The 15,091-nt window shown below is 38.6% G+C and overlaps 2 protein-coding genes across 2 annotated transcripts; both read left to right on the top strand.

The window, feature by feature from the left end:
• Positions 1-446: 446 nt before the first annotated feature.
• LOC113079206 (CD9 antigen-like) lies at positions 447-3,761 on the top strand. Its single transcript, XM_026251423.1, has 7 exons — positions 447-564; positions 651-746; positions 841-914; positions 987-1,088; positions 1,315-1,404; positions 2,533-2,616; positions 3,361-3,761. The coding sequence occupies exons 1-7, from the start codon at positions 483-485 to the stop codon at positions 3,424-3,426; spliced, it is 594 nt and encodes a 197-aa protein (XP_026107208.1). The 5' UTR covers positions 447-482; the 3' UTR covers positions 3,427-3,761.
• A 2,235-nt stretch (positions 3,762-5,996) lies between these two features.
• Positions 5,997-11,519, top strand: LOC113079193 (major intrinsically disordered Notch2-binding receptor 1-like). Its single transcript, XM_026251406.1, has 4 exons — positions 5,997-6,258; positions 6,407-8,467; positions 9,361-9,549; positions 10,315-11,519. Exons 2-4 carry the CDS (start codon positions 6,506-6,508, stop codon positions 10,495-10,497), a joined length of 2,334 nt encoding a protein of 777 aa, XP_026107191.1. The 5' UTR covers positions 5,997-6,258; positions 6,407-6,505; the 3' UTR covers positions 10,498-11,519.
• The last annotated feature ends 3,572 nt before the right edge of the window (positions 11,520-15,091 follow it).

The following is a 15,091-nucleotide window of genomic DNA, read 5'->3' as shown; positions in this document are numbered from 1 at the left end:
ACAGTAAATGATAGCAAGGATTTATGTTTTTTAGAAAATATTTATATTTGGAATAAATGGCAGGATTATCTACGTGACATTTATGGCTTTATATAAATGCATTCATGGCAATATATATATATATATATATATATATATATATATATATATATATATATATATATATATATATATATATTATATATATATATATATATATATATATAAAAAGCCTAGGCCAAGACCCATAAGCAAAGATGTTAGCAAGCAGGTTTGCCAGCCAAGTGACTGCCATTTAGATGAATGGGAATGTAAACGGATGGCTTTTAGATCTCTTTAAATCAATAACCTCTGCTGAAATCATTTAGTGCACTGATTTTTAGCTGTGTCTTTCTAATATTAAATAAATAATTTAGATTTGCGTGCATTTTATGCCATTTGCAGGTATTTCATTGTGATTTATCTTCTGTTGTTGTTTTTTGCAGATTGCAGGAACATGCGTCATGGCTGTTGGACTCTGGCTGAGGCTTGATCCCAAGACTAAAATCTTGTTTGATGGAGAGGCATCTTTCATTTTCTATACAGGTAAGTCGTTTTTTTAACATGCTTTTTTGTGTTGCTGCTTGTGATGATCATTCGATTAAAGTAAAGTGTGTGTGTGTGTGTTGTAGGTTTGTACATTCTCATTGGGGTCGGTGCGCTGATTATGGTCGTTGGTTTTTTGGATGTTGTGGCGCAATCCAGGAATCCCTTGCTTGCTTGGACTGGTAATCCCCCACATTCTTATCTTCTCAAATATCACTTTGTAGTATTATGATGTCATCAGCCGTGGGGGTTGACTGTTGTTTGTCTTCCCCACAGTTCTTCTTCTTTCTGTTGGTTATCTTTGCAGTCGAGGTGGCTGCTGGTATTTGGGCTTTTCAAACCAGACCAAGGTGGGCGTCCCAAATGCTCAGTTCACATGTACAAACACCAGTGGTGCTCCTAATTCATGTTTGTGCCCATAGGTTACTCAAGATGTAACAAATTTCTACAAGGCAACATACAATAAATACCAAGAAACGAATGAAGATGCTCTGAAAGAAACAATCATTCTCATCCATCATGGAGTAAGATCTCTTTTCTTTCTTGCAAAGATACAATACTGTGAGTCTTGTGAACAACTGTGTCAACTGCTAGTTGTTCCTCAGAAGCGCTCGTTGTAAGATCTTCAGAAATCACTTGCTGCTTTTATGTGCTGTATGCATCAGATGGTCTCTGAAACACTAGTTATTCCTAGCTTGTTGACTCTGAAGCATCGCTAATTTGTGATGACATCTGTTCCTCATCTCTAAGCTTAACTGCTGTGGACCATTAGGAAACCAGCCGGAAACTCCTGATCAGACCTGCCCTAAAAAAGAGAAGCTCGATGCTTTCATTACAAAGGTAACAGTGCTTACAGACTAAAATGCTGCAGTTTGGTAGTTATTATATTTGATATGTAGATGCTACTGATAACTGAGTTTTGTACTAAATCATTGGACAAAATCCATGTAGACTGATGACTTTGATTCAATAAATAAAAAACAAAACAAAAAAAACATGTAATAAATATAAAAATACAGAATTAGATGTAAAAAAAAAAAAAAAGCATAAATGTGAGAAAAAATATTAACTTTATTTTATATTTGTGCAGCCGAAATTAAACAAGTGTGATTCGAGGAATTATTTTAATGTGTGTTATTTTATTTACTATTAGTGTTTATTCATATTTTGAATTAGATTTAATTTTTTAATTTTAAATGTTAGTTTTTTTGTCTTTTGTCATTTTAATATTTAAAATATTGAATATTCACGATATTTAAAAATATATATATATATATTTAGCTTTAACTTAAGTTTAAGATTTTTTACATTTTTGTTTTGTTTTGTTACATACTTTTAGTTTTAGTTAATAATAACACCTGGTATTTGCCAAGGCACATCTTATTTCATTCAAAATTGTGATTCAGTTTATAAGTTTCAAGTCCTCATATTTTAAATATCTTTCGTCAAATATCAGTCAGCGATTGTTTAGCAGTTATTTACGGTTGACCGTACTGAACTAGATTCTTTAAGGCAGCAGGTCTGATTTTGGAGTGCTTTTACACCAGTTTAGCTCAGATTTCATGCACTGGTAATGTTTCTGTCCTGAGGCACCCTGCGTACGGCTCAGTTTGAGCGAGTCAGTGAAGCACGCTGTTACTCTACCAGCAGAAGGTCAAGTAAGAGGTGATTGCATCGTAGTAATGGTTCACAAAACTGAGAAAAGAGTTGCATTTACAAAGTGAAAGGAAATGTTTATTTTCAAAGGTTGTGCTAAAGATCCAGCAGGGTGTAAGTAAACTAATGAGTAAAGTGTTTACACAGCCCTGTTACATCAGACATAAGAATGTCTTCCACCAAATAAAGATTCATTCTTGTACTTCTTTGCATCTTGGCTCAGTTTAACTGGGCATATATATATGGCAAGAGAGCATAAACACTGATAAACCTTAAGACCATAAATCCTTTTGTCTTGTTTTATGTGTTCAGAGCTGCCCTGATGCCATTGATGAATTCCTTAACTCCAAACTTTATATTACTGGAAGCATTGGAATCGGCATTGGAGTGATCATGGTAAATTAGATTTAATTTCACTGTGTGTTGATATTTTTTTGTCAAGATTTGTTCAGCATATCAACCTTAGATAAAGATATATACATGTTATAACTGTAAAAGCTTTAATTGAAATATTATAAATTAAAAATGTCTAATTGAATGACAATTTATATATAAACATTACCATTTATAATTTTGGGGTTCGTTGTAGTTTTTTAAGAAATTTGTACTTTTATTTGGCAAGGATGCATTAAATTGACAGCAAAGACATTTATAATGTTACATAAGATTTCTATTTCAACTCAATCATGTTCTTTTGAACTTTCCGGTAATAATAATTGTTTCTTGAGCAGCAAATCAGCATATTAGAATGATTTCTGAGGGATCATGTGACACTGAAGTCTAAAAATTCAGCTTTGCATCCCAGAAATAAATTACATTTTAAAATATATTCAAACCGAAAACAGTTCTTTTGATTTGTAATAAGATTTCACAATATTGCTGTTTTTATTGTATTTTTGATCAAATAAATGCAACCTTGGTGAGCATTCTTTCAGAAATATAAAAATCTTACAAAGCCCAAACTTTTAAATGTTGTGTATGTATGTTTTTGAGTAATGCTAAACGTGCAGCGATTACAAACTATGGTTTTAAATAGAAAAAAAAGTATATATTATGTTCCTTGATCATAAGGCTTTTAGGAAACAGTAGGTGTCACTTGATTGACGTGTCACTGAAGGAATGTGTTCTCCATGTGTGCAGCTCTTCGGCATGATCTTTAGCATGATGCTGTGCTGTGCCATCCGGAAAACCCGGGAGATTGTGTGAGGGTCCGCTTGCCTGGGAAACTGCCAGTATATTTGTGTTGCATGATGTCTGTCCCAAAGCAGCCTGACTGCTTCAGCTAAGAGCCAGTTAGACCACATCATCAGGCACACAATCTCTTCACAACTCTGATCGACTGGAATTCACTCTTTTTCTTAGTGCAGCTGTCAGTAATGAGAGAAAAGGGTTGGTTTAGCATTCCAAGCCCATTGGAAAAGGCCTTTAAATCTGTCTTTTTATATTTTTTTATTGTTCATAATAGATTTGAAAGATTAACGATTTGTTCGCTTTAATGTACTTGCGGTACTGCTTGATATGATTTTTTTTTTAATGTTTTGTTTCTGATTGTGAATAAGGTCGATTAATTTACCCACATCAGTGTATATGACTCAAATAAAAGCCAAATGATTTCATGAATATTGTGATGGAATGTTTTTGGAGTATCCAGGATGAAGTGTGTTTGTATGGATCTGTTTTAACAGCCTTCACTCAACAGGCTGATAAGAGTCACTGTGAAGGGGCTGATACCCAAAACATCATCCCGTTTCCCATAAACACAGCGTCAATCCATTGTGACCGTTCACAACCTCTCAGTTTCCTTAATCTTGTCCGTATCATTTTCTCTTTCCGTTCTTCCCCACTTCTTCCTGTTTGCCTGATCTCAATTAGGCCAAAATTTGGCAAAGCCACCCTAATGCCGAGTTTGTACACTGGAAAAGTGGTTGTATAATTACAAACCACGTCTATCTCTTCCCTCCCTTTGATTTCGTGTGTTCTCTGTGTTTCTCAAACACAACACTGACTCTCATAATAACTAACAGTATGACTCACCAACAAACCCAAACTGATTGATCAACAAAGAGATCAGAGAGTGCAAAATTATATTAGAGCACGCAGAGGCACACCCATCAAAACATTTCCTTTACTGTAAATTTATCAAAATCTATTATGGAGAGTTATGCACTCGTACATATGACTTAAACTCCTTCCACACACACACACACACACATATAAAAATAATCATAAATAAAGTGGCTGTTGTTGAGTACCAGGTTAACTAATGTTGTTTTTAGTTATAGTTTTGAATTTCGAATTATATTTTATTTTTGTTTTAATTTTTAGTCTTTTTGTTTACTTTTTTCCCCCAATTGTAATAGTAACTGTTTTTGAAAAGTCTATATTTTTTATTTATTAAATTTGTTATTTTAGTACTTCAAGTTAAACTAAATCCAAATGAGAAATAAAATAGCTGAAATAAGTTAATATATATATATATGTGTGTGTGTGTGTGTGTGTTAATAACATACTAAAATGTGCAGTTTTTAAGGAAAAATGCCACTTGGTTTGATATTTTTCTTATATATTATTGCTATTAAAAATTACTAAAAATCATTGACGTATTATATGCATTCATGCAATAGCTATCTTGTCTATCAAAACGAATTACAGCAAAAATACAGAATTTATTATTATAATTTAACTGTTCATTATTTCACTTGAACAGTATTGTAGCAATGTGACATTTTTTCTGTTGCTTATTGGTAGTAGTCAGTATTTCCCCCTTCAAAGATGTTTTCCTATTCATATGCAATCTGAGTTTTGTTGCCCCCTCGTGGTCTTTATTATGAATGATTTTTAACCTCTAAACAAACTTTTTTATTCAACAACAAACTTTTTCCAAGTCCTGAAGTCATCTTAAACCTGATGTATTTCAGATGCTCATCAATTAGAGACAGAGAAATAACTTTGAGTTCCTGATGAGTCTTAACAGAGCATACTATCTGATGTCTGAAGGGAACAAGCTCCATTACACTTGTAAAAGGTTTGATGATCACTTTAATGTAGCTCTAGGCTATACTAAAACAGAGAGAGAGGAAGTGTGTTATCCTCTGTAAATCTCTCTTCATCCACTTCAGTAAGATACTGAGCAGATGCTGGGACTGTTTGACTCCTCCACTTTTGTTTGCATGAGATTTGGGACAGTCTGTGTGCATCAGGACACATCCTCAGATAGTACAGGTAGGCTATTTTTTCTATTTTCAAGTTATATCTTAAGATTTTACTCAACAAATGCGGTATGCTTAAAGGTGCTGTATGTAAATCTATGCTTGGTTTCAATAGTTTTAAATGCATTTTTTTTTATATTGAGCCTTTTAAGTAAATAGAAATACATTACTATTCAATATATTTAGGAATCAAATATGATTATGATTATGCCATTTTATTTAACAATTTAATATGTAAATAACTGGTTAATTTACCGTAATTTAAATATATATATTTTGTATATATAAACAAAAAAGTGCACAAAGGAAATATTTAATAATAAAAGAATTGGGATTTACAATTGAAGGTTTCTTCTATGCATTTCTCTGTAGTCTATTATGCACTCCTTCTGTGAGCTGTTTATTGTCCTGCTCTAGAAAGTCACTAACGTCATGAGTGACTTTCACCACAGCAGCTCCGTGTGCAAACACACCAACTAGAGGATGCAACGCTCCTGTCACACATGAAGCAGAAACTATCCATGCTGCTTCTCATGTGCAGGGCATTAGCTCATGAGGGATGAGAACCGGGTTTCATAGAATCCCTTGAGACCCCAAACAACCTTTTTTCTGCACTAACCGTAGGACTGACTGCTGCCTGACCACTGACCATTGCTTTACCTATGATCATCTCTCTGGTGGGACCCTGATCAGTGGAGACGGACGTTTTTATACCATCACTAATGGATTCTGCGCTTTTCAAATGCTCTGATCAGCGGCTATATTAAGGCTTTGAATAAGGTCAGCAATGAATAGCTTTGTTCTCAGCACCACATCCCAGTTGCAAGAGGTAACCGGTTGTTTTTTTTATTGCGTTTTCCTTTCTTGGACTGTTTTAACTTGCATAGTATTTATATATAGTAAGTCAATGCAAAAGTAATTTTTGTGGATATCCTCCTCTGGCTGACCTGATTTTATGGCTGTGCTCCCTTTTGCAGAGCTGCATTTGCCTTTGACGAAGGGCGGAAAGCAAAGGACAGTGGGCATAGGTTTCTATATGTAGTATCCATGATTAAAAGCTCAAATCTGGTGCAAATATGGCTGAAAACCCTGAAGACCCCCTTGTATTGTTGGAGATCCTGGAGGTGTTAGGTGCATGCCGTGGGAGCGTGTTGTACGCAGACATTTGTGTCTATCTGAGTGGACGCTTCAGCCTGCAGCCGCTTCTAGAATTACGGAGTCTCTTGTACTCCACTGCCTGTAGAGACCCCTGCTTCCCTTCCACACTCTTCCGAGAGCGACTTCACCCGCCCTGCAGCAACCGGCTCTCAGCTGCCGCCGATGTTGTCTCTCTGTTCAACCTCCTCATGCACACCCGTACTGCTCCTACATACACGCAGAACCTGCAGTCTCTGACACCCTGTCAGGTCTGTGGGAAGGGATTTGTGCGTTACGACTGGCCAGCTGCCCTACCCGTCACAGCAGGAGGGACCGCCTCTGAGGACTGTAAATATGAGAACCTCCCTTGTGAAGTGTTCAGTCATAACACAGAGGCTTCACACGCTCAGACCACCTCTGCGTTGGTCACTGAGCCTCGCTCACATATACACAATCGGGACAGCATGCAGAATGCGCATTCTGGGGACATTCCCATTGATGAAATCAATCAGGAGGCTGGCAAGACACCGGTGACCAATCAGGGAATCCACGTTGCTCGTTCCTGCTCGCAGAAGAGGAGTGCCTTTAAAGAAGGGATCCACAATGTTCCACTCACATCCATGGAAGGCGGCGGCCAGTCAGATCAAAGTCCAGATGGACCAAGATCAGATGGAGAGGACTTGGTTTACACTTCCCAAAAGAACCCCTATCCAGACCCTGCAACATACGCAAAAGACCACCACAACCCGGCATCACATGCGCATGAGCATTCGTATGTTTACATGACTCATTCGAATGCACCTGAACTGGATGCACACTTGGGCGACATGCAATCGTACAATGATTCCGCAAATCCCTATGACCATCAGACTCAGTGGCGCCAGGCAAAGCATGAGAGTTTGGATGAACTCCAGACATCCACCTACTTCGGCCCTTCTGTCTCCAGCCGAAAGCACCAAACCTCCGCTCCTCAAATCAAAAGCCACAGCTTGGACATCGACAGCAGGACAGCGGACGAAAGACCTGAGCCTGAAACGACCGGCCTGCAGAAACCCAGATCAGAGCGGTCTGTCTTAGAGAAGTCTGGATTACGAAAACCAGGATCTGTTAAACTTAGCATCGACAGATCGAGCTTCGACATTCCCGGTTTTGATCCTCGCATCGTCAATACGGTGCAGGATACTTTCAAACGGCTTAGCGGCATGAGTTTGGACGCATGGTACGATTGGTCAATAAGCATCGAGGGCATGGTAAGCGTAGGCACCCAGACAGAGCCTGCAGATCGACGCGCTTTACGAAGCCTCATGCTTGCCGATAAACTCTCCATTGATAACCCTGACATCGGCGAGGATGACATCAGCGCCATCTTCCGTTTCCTAGATGATATTAGCATGTGTGGCTCCATGGCAGTTCTGCCAGGGGAAGGAGGAGGGGCTCAGGAAGGGGGCGGAGCTGGGCTGCCAGAGAGGCGTGAACGTTTGGGAAAGTTACGGAGGTTGTTTCACTCCTTGGAGGCACCAGAAGAGGGCGTGAGATGGGGTGTGGGGCGCTTGCTCCAACGGGTCACGGAACTGGAGCAACAGCTAGAGCCAATTGCAGAGCTACGTGAGCAGCTGGCCCTCGTGCTCTCCACGCTAAACCGCCTGGAGGAGCGGGAGCAGGTCGCATGCCTGCATCAAATGCACATACAGCCACAGCTCACAGCACGGCCTAGTGTGCAGCAACAGCAGGGGTCCCCACGGACCAATCCAGGGACAGAGGCCATCAACGAGGCAGCGGCGAAACGCAGGCATCTGTTTGTACGCAGGACCTCCAGGAGCCACACGGAGAGCAGCGGATCAGAAGCCCCCAGAGAGTGGAGCATCAGCTTCAGCAAGGAGCCACACATACAGCCTGCAAAGGTAACAGGTTAAGAAATATCTACATATTTAAACATATTTTAAATGTGCTATTAGTGATATCTCTTCCACATTAAATGTCCCTATGACTTTAAATCACTGAAATTTGTGTCTTGAGAAATCATACTTGTCTTTGTGGCGTAACTAGACTCTGATTGAATTCAGACTAGTATGTTAGAACACTACTCTTATTTCTGCCACATAAAGGTACAGTGTATAACATATGACAAAAACTGTAAGAGTAGTATATTATTCTTTAGCCCCTGTAAACAACAAAATAAGAGTCAATTGCCAATAAGAAAGTCTGTATCAATAGGAAACTAACTCTAATCAGAAATGCTCTCTGCTTGTCAATCATTTTGTGCATTAAGTTAGCAAAATAGCTGAAATTGGTTATAGCACATTTAAATATTAAACTCCTTTTCTTCACAAGATTATATTGTAAGAATCTTACACTTTTGCTGGTCACAGAGCTTATCACCTGCAATAATCAGAAAGTTAATGAAAACAAATTGTTTGGGTTTTGCAGAGGTAACCAGGATAATATTAACTTTAGGGCTGGCCCAAAAAAATTATGTAATCCCTGCTACACTGAACTGAAGCACAAGATCCTCATTTTCATGAACATGATCAACAGGTTTTATGCAAACTTGTGGATTTTATGCAGTGAGTGCTGCTGTCATTAAAGCAAAAGGCAAAGAAATTTAACTTTGCACTCAAATTGCAATGCAGAATATATATATATATATATATATATATATATATATATGTGTGTGTGTGTGTGTGTGCGTGTGTGTGTGTGTATTTTGACTAGTAGTCTCTTTTAGACCCAATGTATATGTATAGATATAAGGGTGAATATTTGGTCATAATATAAACCTTTTTTGGCTCCTCAGTTAGATCATTTAGGTGGAGTGCATAAAAGAGAGGGCTCTGTAGTGCAGGAAGTGACGGGCTTTCACCTCATGCCACCTGAGACCCACAATGCACCACGCCGCACATCTGTCCATAGCACTACTCAGCATATGACTGAACGTCCCAAAGTGACCTGGAGCCAGTCAGACTTAACACCGCTGGATTTTCAGGTAACAACTCCAAATGTAATGTTTGGATTGAAATCATTGTTACCTCAGGTTCAGGTTCATGAACAGTTCACCTGATAACAATCTGTATCTTTTTACAGTGTATTTATGCTAGTGTCAAATTGACCAAAACTAGAATAACATTTTTATATTGGATGGCAATATAGTTTTCTAAAGTGCTTACCTTATATATTAACCAATAGATTCTGATGAGGTTAACAAAACATGTTTTATAAATCTGTGTTAAAGGAACAGTTCGCCTGATAAAAAAAACATCATAATAATCCACATGACCATTAGTAAACAAATCAGTCTAGACTAAGTCTGGCTAAAATATGAGTCCTCTTTCAGATAATATTGCTTCTTCCAGTGAAAAAGTTGTCTTGTCTGAATCAGGAGAGAAATACACACAGATTAAGCTCCAATTACAAGTTTTAACAGTTTTAATTTTGATGTGAGAAGACAACGTATCAAAGTATTTCACTGGAGGAAAAGTGATTATAGATTACGGTCTCGTGTTTTTGCCAGAAGCAAAAGTTTAAAGTTGTCTTGATGAGTTTGTTTCTTACACATACAGCTTTTCACTTTATAAGATGTAAATTGATGGACTGGAGTGGTGTGGATTGCTTGTGGATTACTATTATGGACTATAATTCTGACGGCACCCATTCACTTCAGAGGATCCATTCGTGAACAAGTGATGTAATGCTAAATTTCTCCAACCAGCTCTGATATCAAACTCTGATATTTTTTATATTTATTTTGCAGGCGCCTGAGTCTTTGGAGTTCTGGACGGATGAGATTTACACGCCGGCCTCCGACACGCTCCTGCGGCGTTCGCATTCATTCACACGTTGCAGCAGGAACCAGGCGTACCGCATCGCTGCCCTCAGCATCACTGCCACCCTCATCCTCATCCTCATCATCGTCATTCCAGTCAGCACCGCTTAACACACATGCAGCCACATTGAATGGACCTATATGTGTTTATTTGATAATATTATCAAGATTTTAAAGAATGCATGAATTCTTCAGGAACCCAATTTGACAAACTTGAAGCATGGCAGACTTTAAAACCTATGCAAAAAAGACTACATTTCCTGAAACCTTCAGTGGGCCTTTTTGGAGTTCCCTTACCTTTTAGTTTTGTTTGAATTTAAGCAGTTTCTCAGTTAAATGCTTATTTGGCAGTTTATGGCCTGAGGACGTTCCGGTATGCCCTCTTTGTTGACGGATGCTGGGGAGTTCCCATTAGTCTAATCTAATTCTGCTGAAACCTGAGACGACATCCACTTGCTCGCACAGCGGCACACATTTCTCTCTTCCACACCTCTGCTCTCTCTCCATTTAAATGCATGGAAAATCCATTACTAGTTGCAAATTTGCATGCAACTGCCCTTTAAATCGGCTAAATGTCCCCGTATTTGGAGGAAATGCTGATGTGTGAGAGATATGAATCTCGTCTCTGTTTTAGTTTGATGCATATTCTTTATTACTGACCTGAACTTGTGGTGAACTCCATCACAGTGCTACAAGACGTAATATCCTCCCTCACAAAAGCTTGAAAGAAAAGGAAAATGAGCCTCCAGAGATCCAGAATGGATGCATGATGGTGGATCAATACCGGCACGCATTTTCCATTTGCTGACAAACAACAGCATGCAACTTTTAATGGGCTGTGATGGGACTGAGTGAGTGCGGGAGGGGAGAGATCGAGAGAAAAGGAGTGTTTGTCCACTTTTATTGAGCCTGATGTTTTCGTAGTCCCACTTCTGTGTGATGTGGATGATTAATGAGTGATTTTCCAGTTGGAACCGATGCTTTTTTACATGCAGTTTGATCTATGATCCATGAAATTGTAATTCATCTTGTGCTACAGACTTCAGAATGAATGATACCTCAATCAATTACTTTTCTAAATGATCAGATTTGCAATCACAGGCTAGTAGGCGATCACCTTGCAACCTCCCAGAACATCTTAGTGTAACCCCTCTCACCCGGGTCCTCTCTGACGCTCCTCGCACTCGCTCCGAGCGGGGCTCGAACCCGGGTCTTCCGGCATGGGAGGCGGACGCACTAACAAGGAGGCTAAATGGCTACAGCCACTAGCGTCTGTCGCTAGTGCGTCTCTTGAGATCGGGGAGTGAGGTTTACCTGCACAGCACTACTCGCTGGCCTCCGTTACACTCACCCCCCTAAACCTCACTCCCATCCGGGTCACGGCACCAATGTAACCCCTCTCACCCGGGTCCTCTCTGACGCTCCTCGCACTCGCTCCGAGCGGGGCTCGAACCCGGGTCTTCCGGCATGGGAGGCGGACGCACTAACAAGGAGGCTAAATGGCTACAGCCACTAGCGTCTGTCGCTAGTGCGTCTCTTGAGATCGGGGAGTGAGGTTTACCTGCACAGCACTACTCGCTGGCCTCCGTTACACTAGCAACCATGCACAGCTTAAGTACTGACAGGCGCTCAAACTTAGCAAGCAAATAGAAAGCCTGGGCAATGCTTTAAGCAGCACCAAGTTATCTGAATACTGCAATGTGAAGACAATTGAATGAGATGTCCTAATTTAAGGAGGCAACGTTGGAAAAGTTTTGACTTTTGACATTTTGTTTGATATTTTTTTTCTGTTCATCTTATAGAAATAGCCTATGCATTTCTCCTCAGAAGCATACCTGTTTTTCCATTATGACTGTATGAACACATGCATTTCTGGATTGGGATTCCTCCTTTTTCAGGGCACCTTCGACTGTGAAAATATTCCTTTGTTTCTTCATAAATCTGGTTTTGGTTATTCAGTGGGACTGTGTCTTGTGTGTCATTTCTTCCGCCAGTTAAAGAAGGAGGAAGTTGCAAAGGAAGCAGGTGGATCATGTCAGTTGTAATGTCTGATTGGAGTGAGAGTTTTTCTTTAATAAGATCAGCAGTACTTTTTCACACTGCTGCTTGTTGCTTTCCCCAATGCAGTTTTAATATTTCAGAGCACAGCTCTCATAAATGTGTATTATCTATTTATGATCTGTCAGTTCCGTTATTGACGTGAAAGCACTTAACCGCACTTACACAGTCTCTCTTCCTTCTAATGTAGTTTATCTAAAATCTCCACTGCCCTTTTCTTTCTGCATACACACCATGAAAGTTATTTGGTTTCATATTTGATAATGCTACAGGATTCACTGTAGAGATTGCACACATATTGATTCCAGTGAAATTATGAAGAGTGAAAATCCAATATTATATAAAAGATATTGAAATGAAACTATAGTCTTTCTGAATCCTAATAGTTGGATCATTTCTCATAATTGAATTTCAGCTGATCCGTGTGTTTCTATAAATGTATAAAATAATATTTTGTTTTTAGTGAAGACCTGCACCTCAATGCTATATATCTTGGGAACAACAGTGAACACTTGGATTGTTTTATAAGCCAGTGTACTATAAGAAAGCTTATGAAATAGTAAATTTGTCTAAATGCAGATTAGGTTTTCTATTACTGCAGGACGCCAGTATTGAATCTTTAAATTGTGATGAAATTTTACATAAAAATGGATGCATTAGTATTTTTTATTTTATTTAAAATGATTAATTTGTAGTTATAATTATACAAATTATTACTTACATTTATTGCATTTAAAATCAATTACACGAGAGCACACGTGTAAATGAGCAGTGTCTCTGCAGGAACCTCGAAAGAACTTTATCTTGCAAAAAGACTCACAGTTCAGAAAGGAGGAGCTCTGAGACAAAACATCCTGAAACCAGTGAGTATTTTTTTCTTTTCTGCTATATGAGAGTGTTTTCAACAATGTTGCAATATGAATAAATCATCAGATAAAATATTGGAAATTGTAATAACCATAATCAGCATAATATTTACAACCTTTTAAATATAATTCAAAATATATATGAAAAAAATCTAAAATATTTTTAAAAAGGCGTAAATATATGTAAAAATACTTGAAACCATATTGGAAATACAGTTTAAAAATGTAGATATGTATTTAAAAACTAATATTTTACCCTCTATATATTTCAATCCAAGAAAAAAAACATTCATGTCATATTTTAAGAAAAACTTTATTTGTTTTTCTAAAACATGTGAATTTAAAACACATAAGCAAGGAGCAAAATGGCAACAATCCCCTCTAGTAGGCTATTCTGTTCACAAATGTACTCTTGCCCCTGAAATACATTTTGAAATATATATATCGTACTTTCAGGACTATAAGTCACACTTTTTATCATAGTTTGGCTGGTCCTGCGACTTATAGTCAGGTGCACCTTATTTATCAAAATTAATTTGACATGAACTGAGAGAAATGAACCAAGAGAAAACATTACTGTCTCCAGCCGCGAGAGGGCGCTATATACTGCTCAGTGCTCCTGTAGTCTACACTTGATATCAGCGCCCTCTCGCGGTTGTAGACGGTAATGTTTCCTCTTGGTTCTTGGTTCCAGTGTGACTTATATATGTTTTTTTCCTCATCAAGACGTATTTTTGGACTGATGCGACTTATACTCAGGTGCGACTTATAGTCTGAAAAATATGGGTATATATATATATATTTAACCTACTCCAATAATATGTTTCATGTACAACTTCGAAAAATATGTAATGCAGTGATGCTCAAGACTGCTTTTTGTTTGTGCTGAATGTGAGACTGATTCAGTTTTTTCTTTATTTTATAAGTTTATAAGTTTCGCAGGATTGCTTTTTGCACTTCAGAGACACAGTCATGCTGGTGAACTCTGGAGGTTGAGAGCACGATCACCGTGGCTCCTGTGTCATCAGCATTATTTGCGACAGCCATAATGGCATCAGAGTCTGACGATAATTCAGTCCTCCACCTTCTCAGGCCCCTCCAAGTAGGGGGAGTCCACAGCATGACACCTTCTGTTAGAAGTATCACACATGTGCATTCAAATTCACTCACTCGCACACACAAAGTTGCTCACCAGTTTTGTCATCTGTGGTCTGTGATTCAGTGTTGATGTGAACTCAGATGGAGAGGTGCTCGGAAACGATCACAGCTTTGCTCTGAGAATGACTGCAGGCTTTGCCGGAGAGGCAAACAAGCAAATGGCATGGATGCACAGTTTTAGGTAATTGTCTCATCTTGCAATCAGTTGGACTCCACATAGCTGTTCCTCGCCAGTGATCACAAAACTTTCCTGAAGTGTGCTAAGAAGTCTCGACTACAGGAGTTGAGCTTGGTAGAGGAGTTGGATTTCACACACTTTTAATTAAATCTTTTTCAGATGTCCTTGATGTTATATAATAATGTGGAGTCAATGCAACAGCAAGGTTTTGATTTCGCACTGTAAGACCAATCAATACTGTATCTGGCTGCTCTGTGCAGTCACATTCTATGGTATTATGCTATATTTCATATTGTGAGAGTAATAAGTGATTCTGTTCAAGTGAGCAGGAAACAGCTAAATATCACAGACAGCAAAAACTCAGTTCATAGTGAATCCACTCCAATTCTACCATTCTAATTTTCTTGTTACAAATCATGTTTCACTCAGACATATGTCATTGCTC

Source organism: Carassius auratus, unplaced genomic scaffold, assembly GCF_003368295.1.
Source record: "Carassius auratus strain Wakin unplaced genomic scaffold, ASM336829v1 scaf_tig00027323, whole genome shotgun sequence".
NCBI classification, from domain to species: domain Eukaryota; kingdom Metazoa; phylum Chordata; class Actinopteri; order Cypriniformes; family Cyprinidae; genus Carassius; species Carassius auratus.
This window is presented reverse-complemented; position numbering and strand designations above follow the sequence as displayed.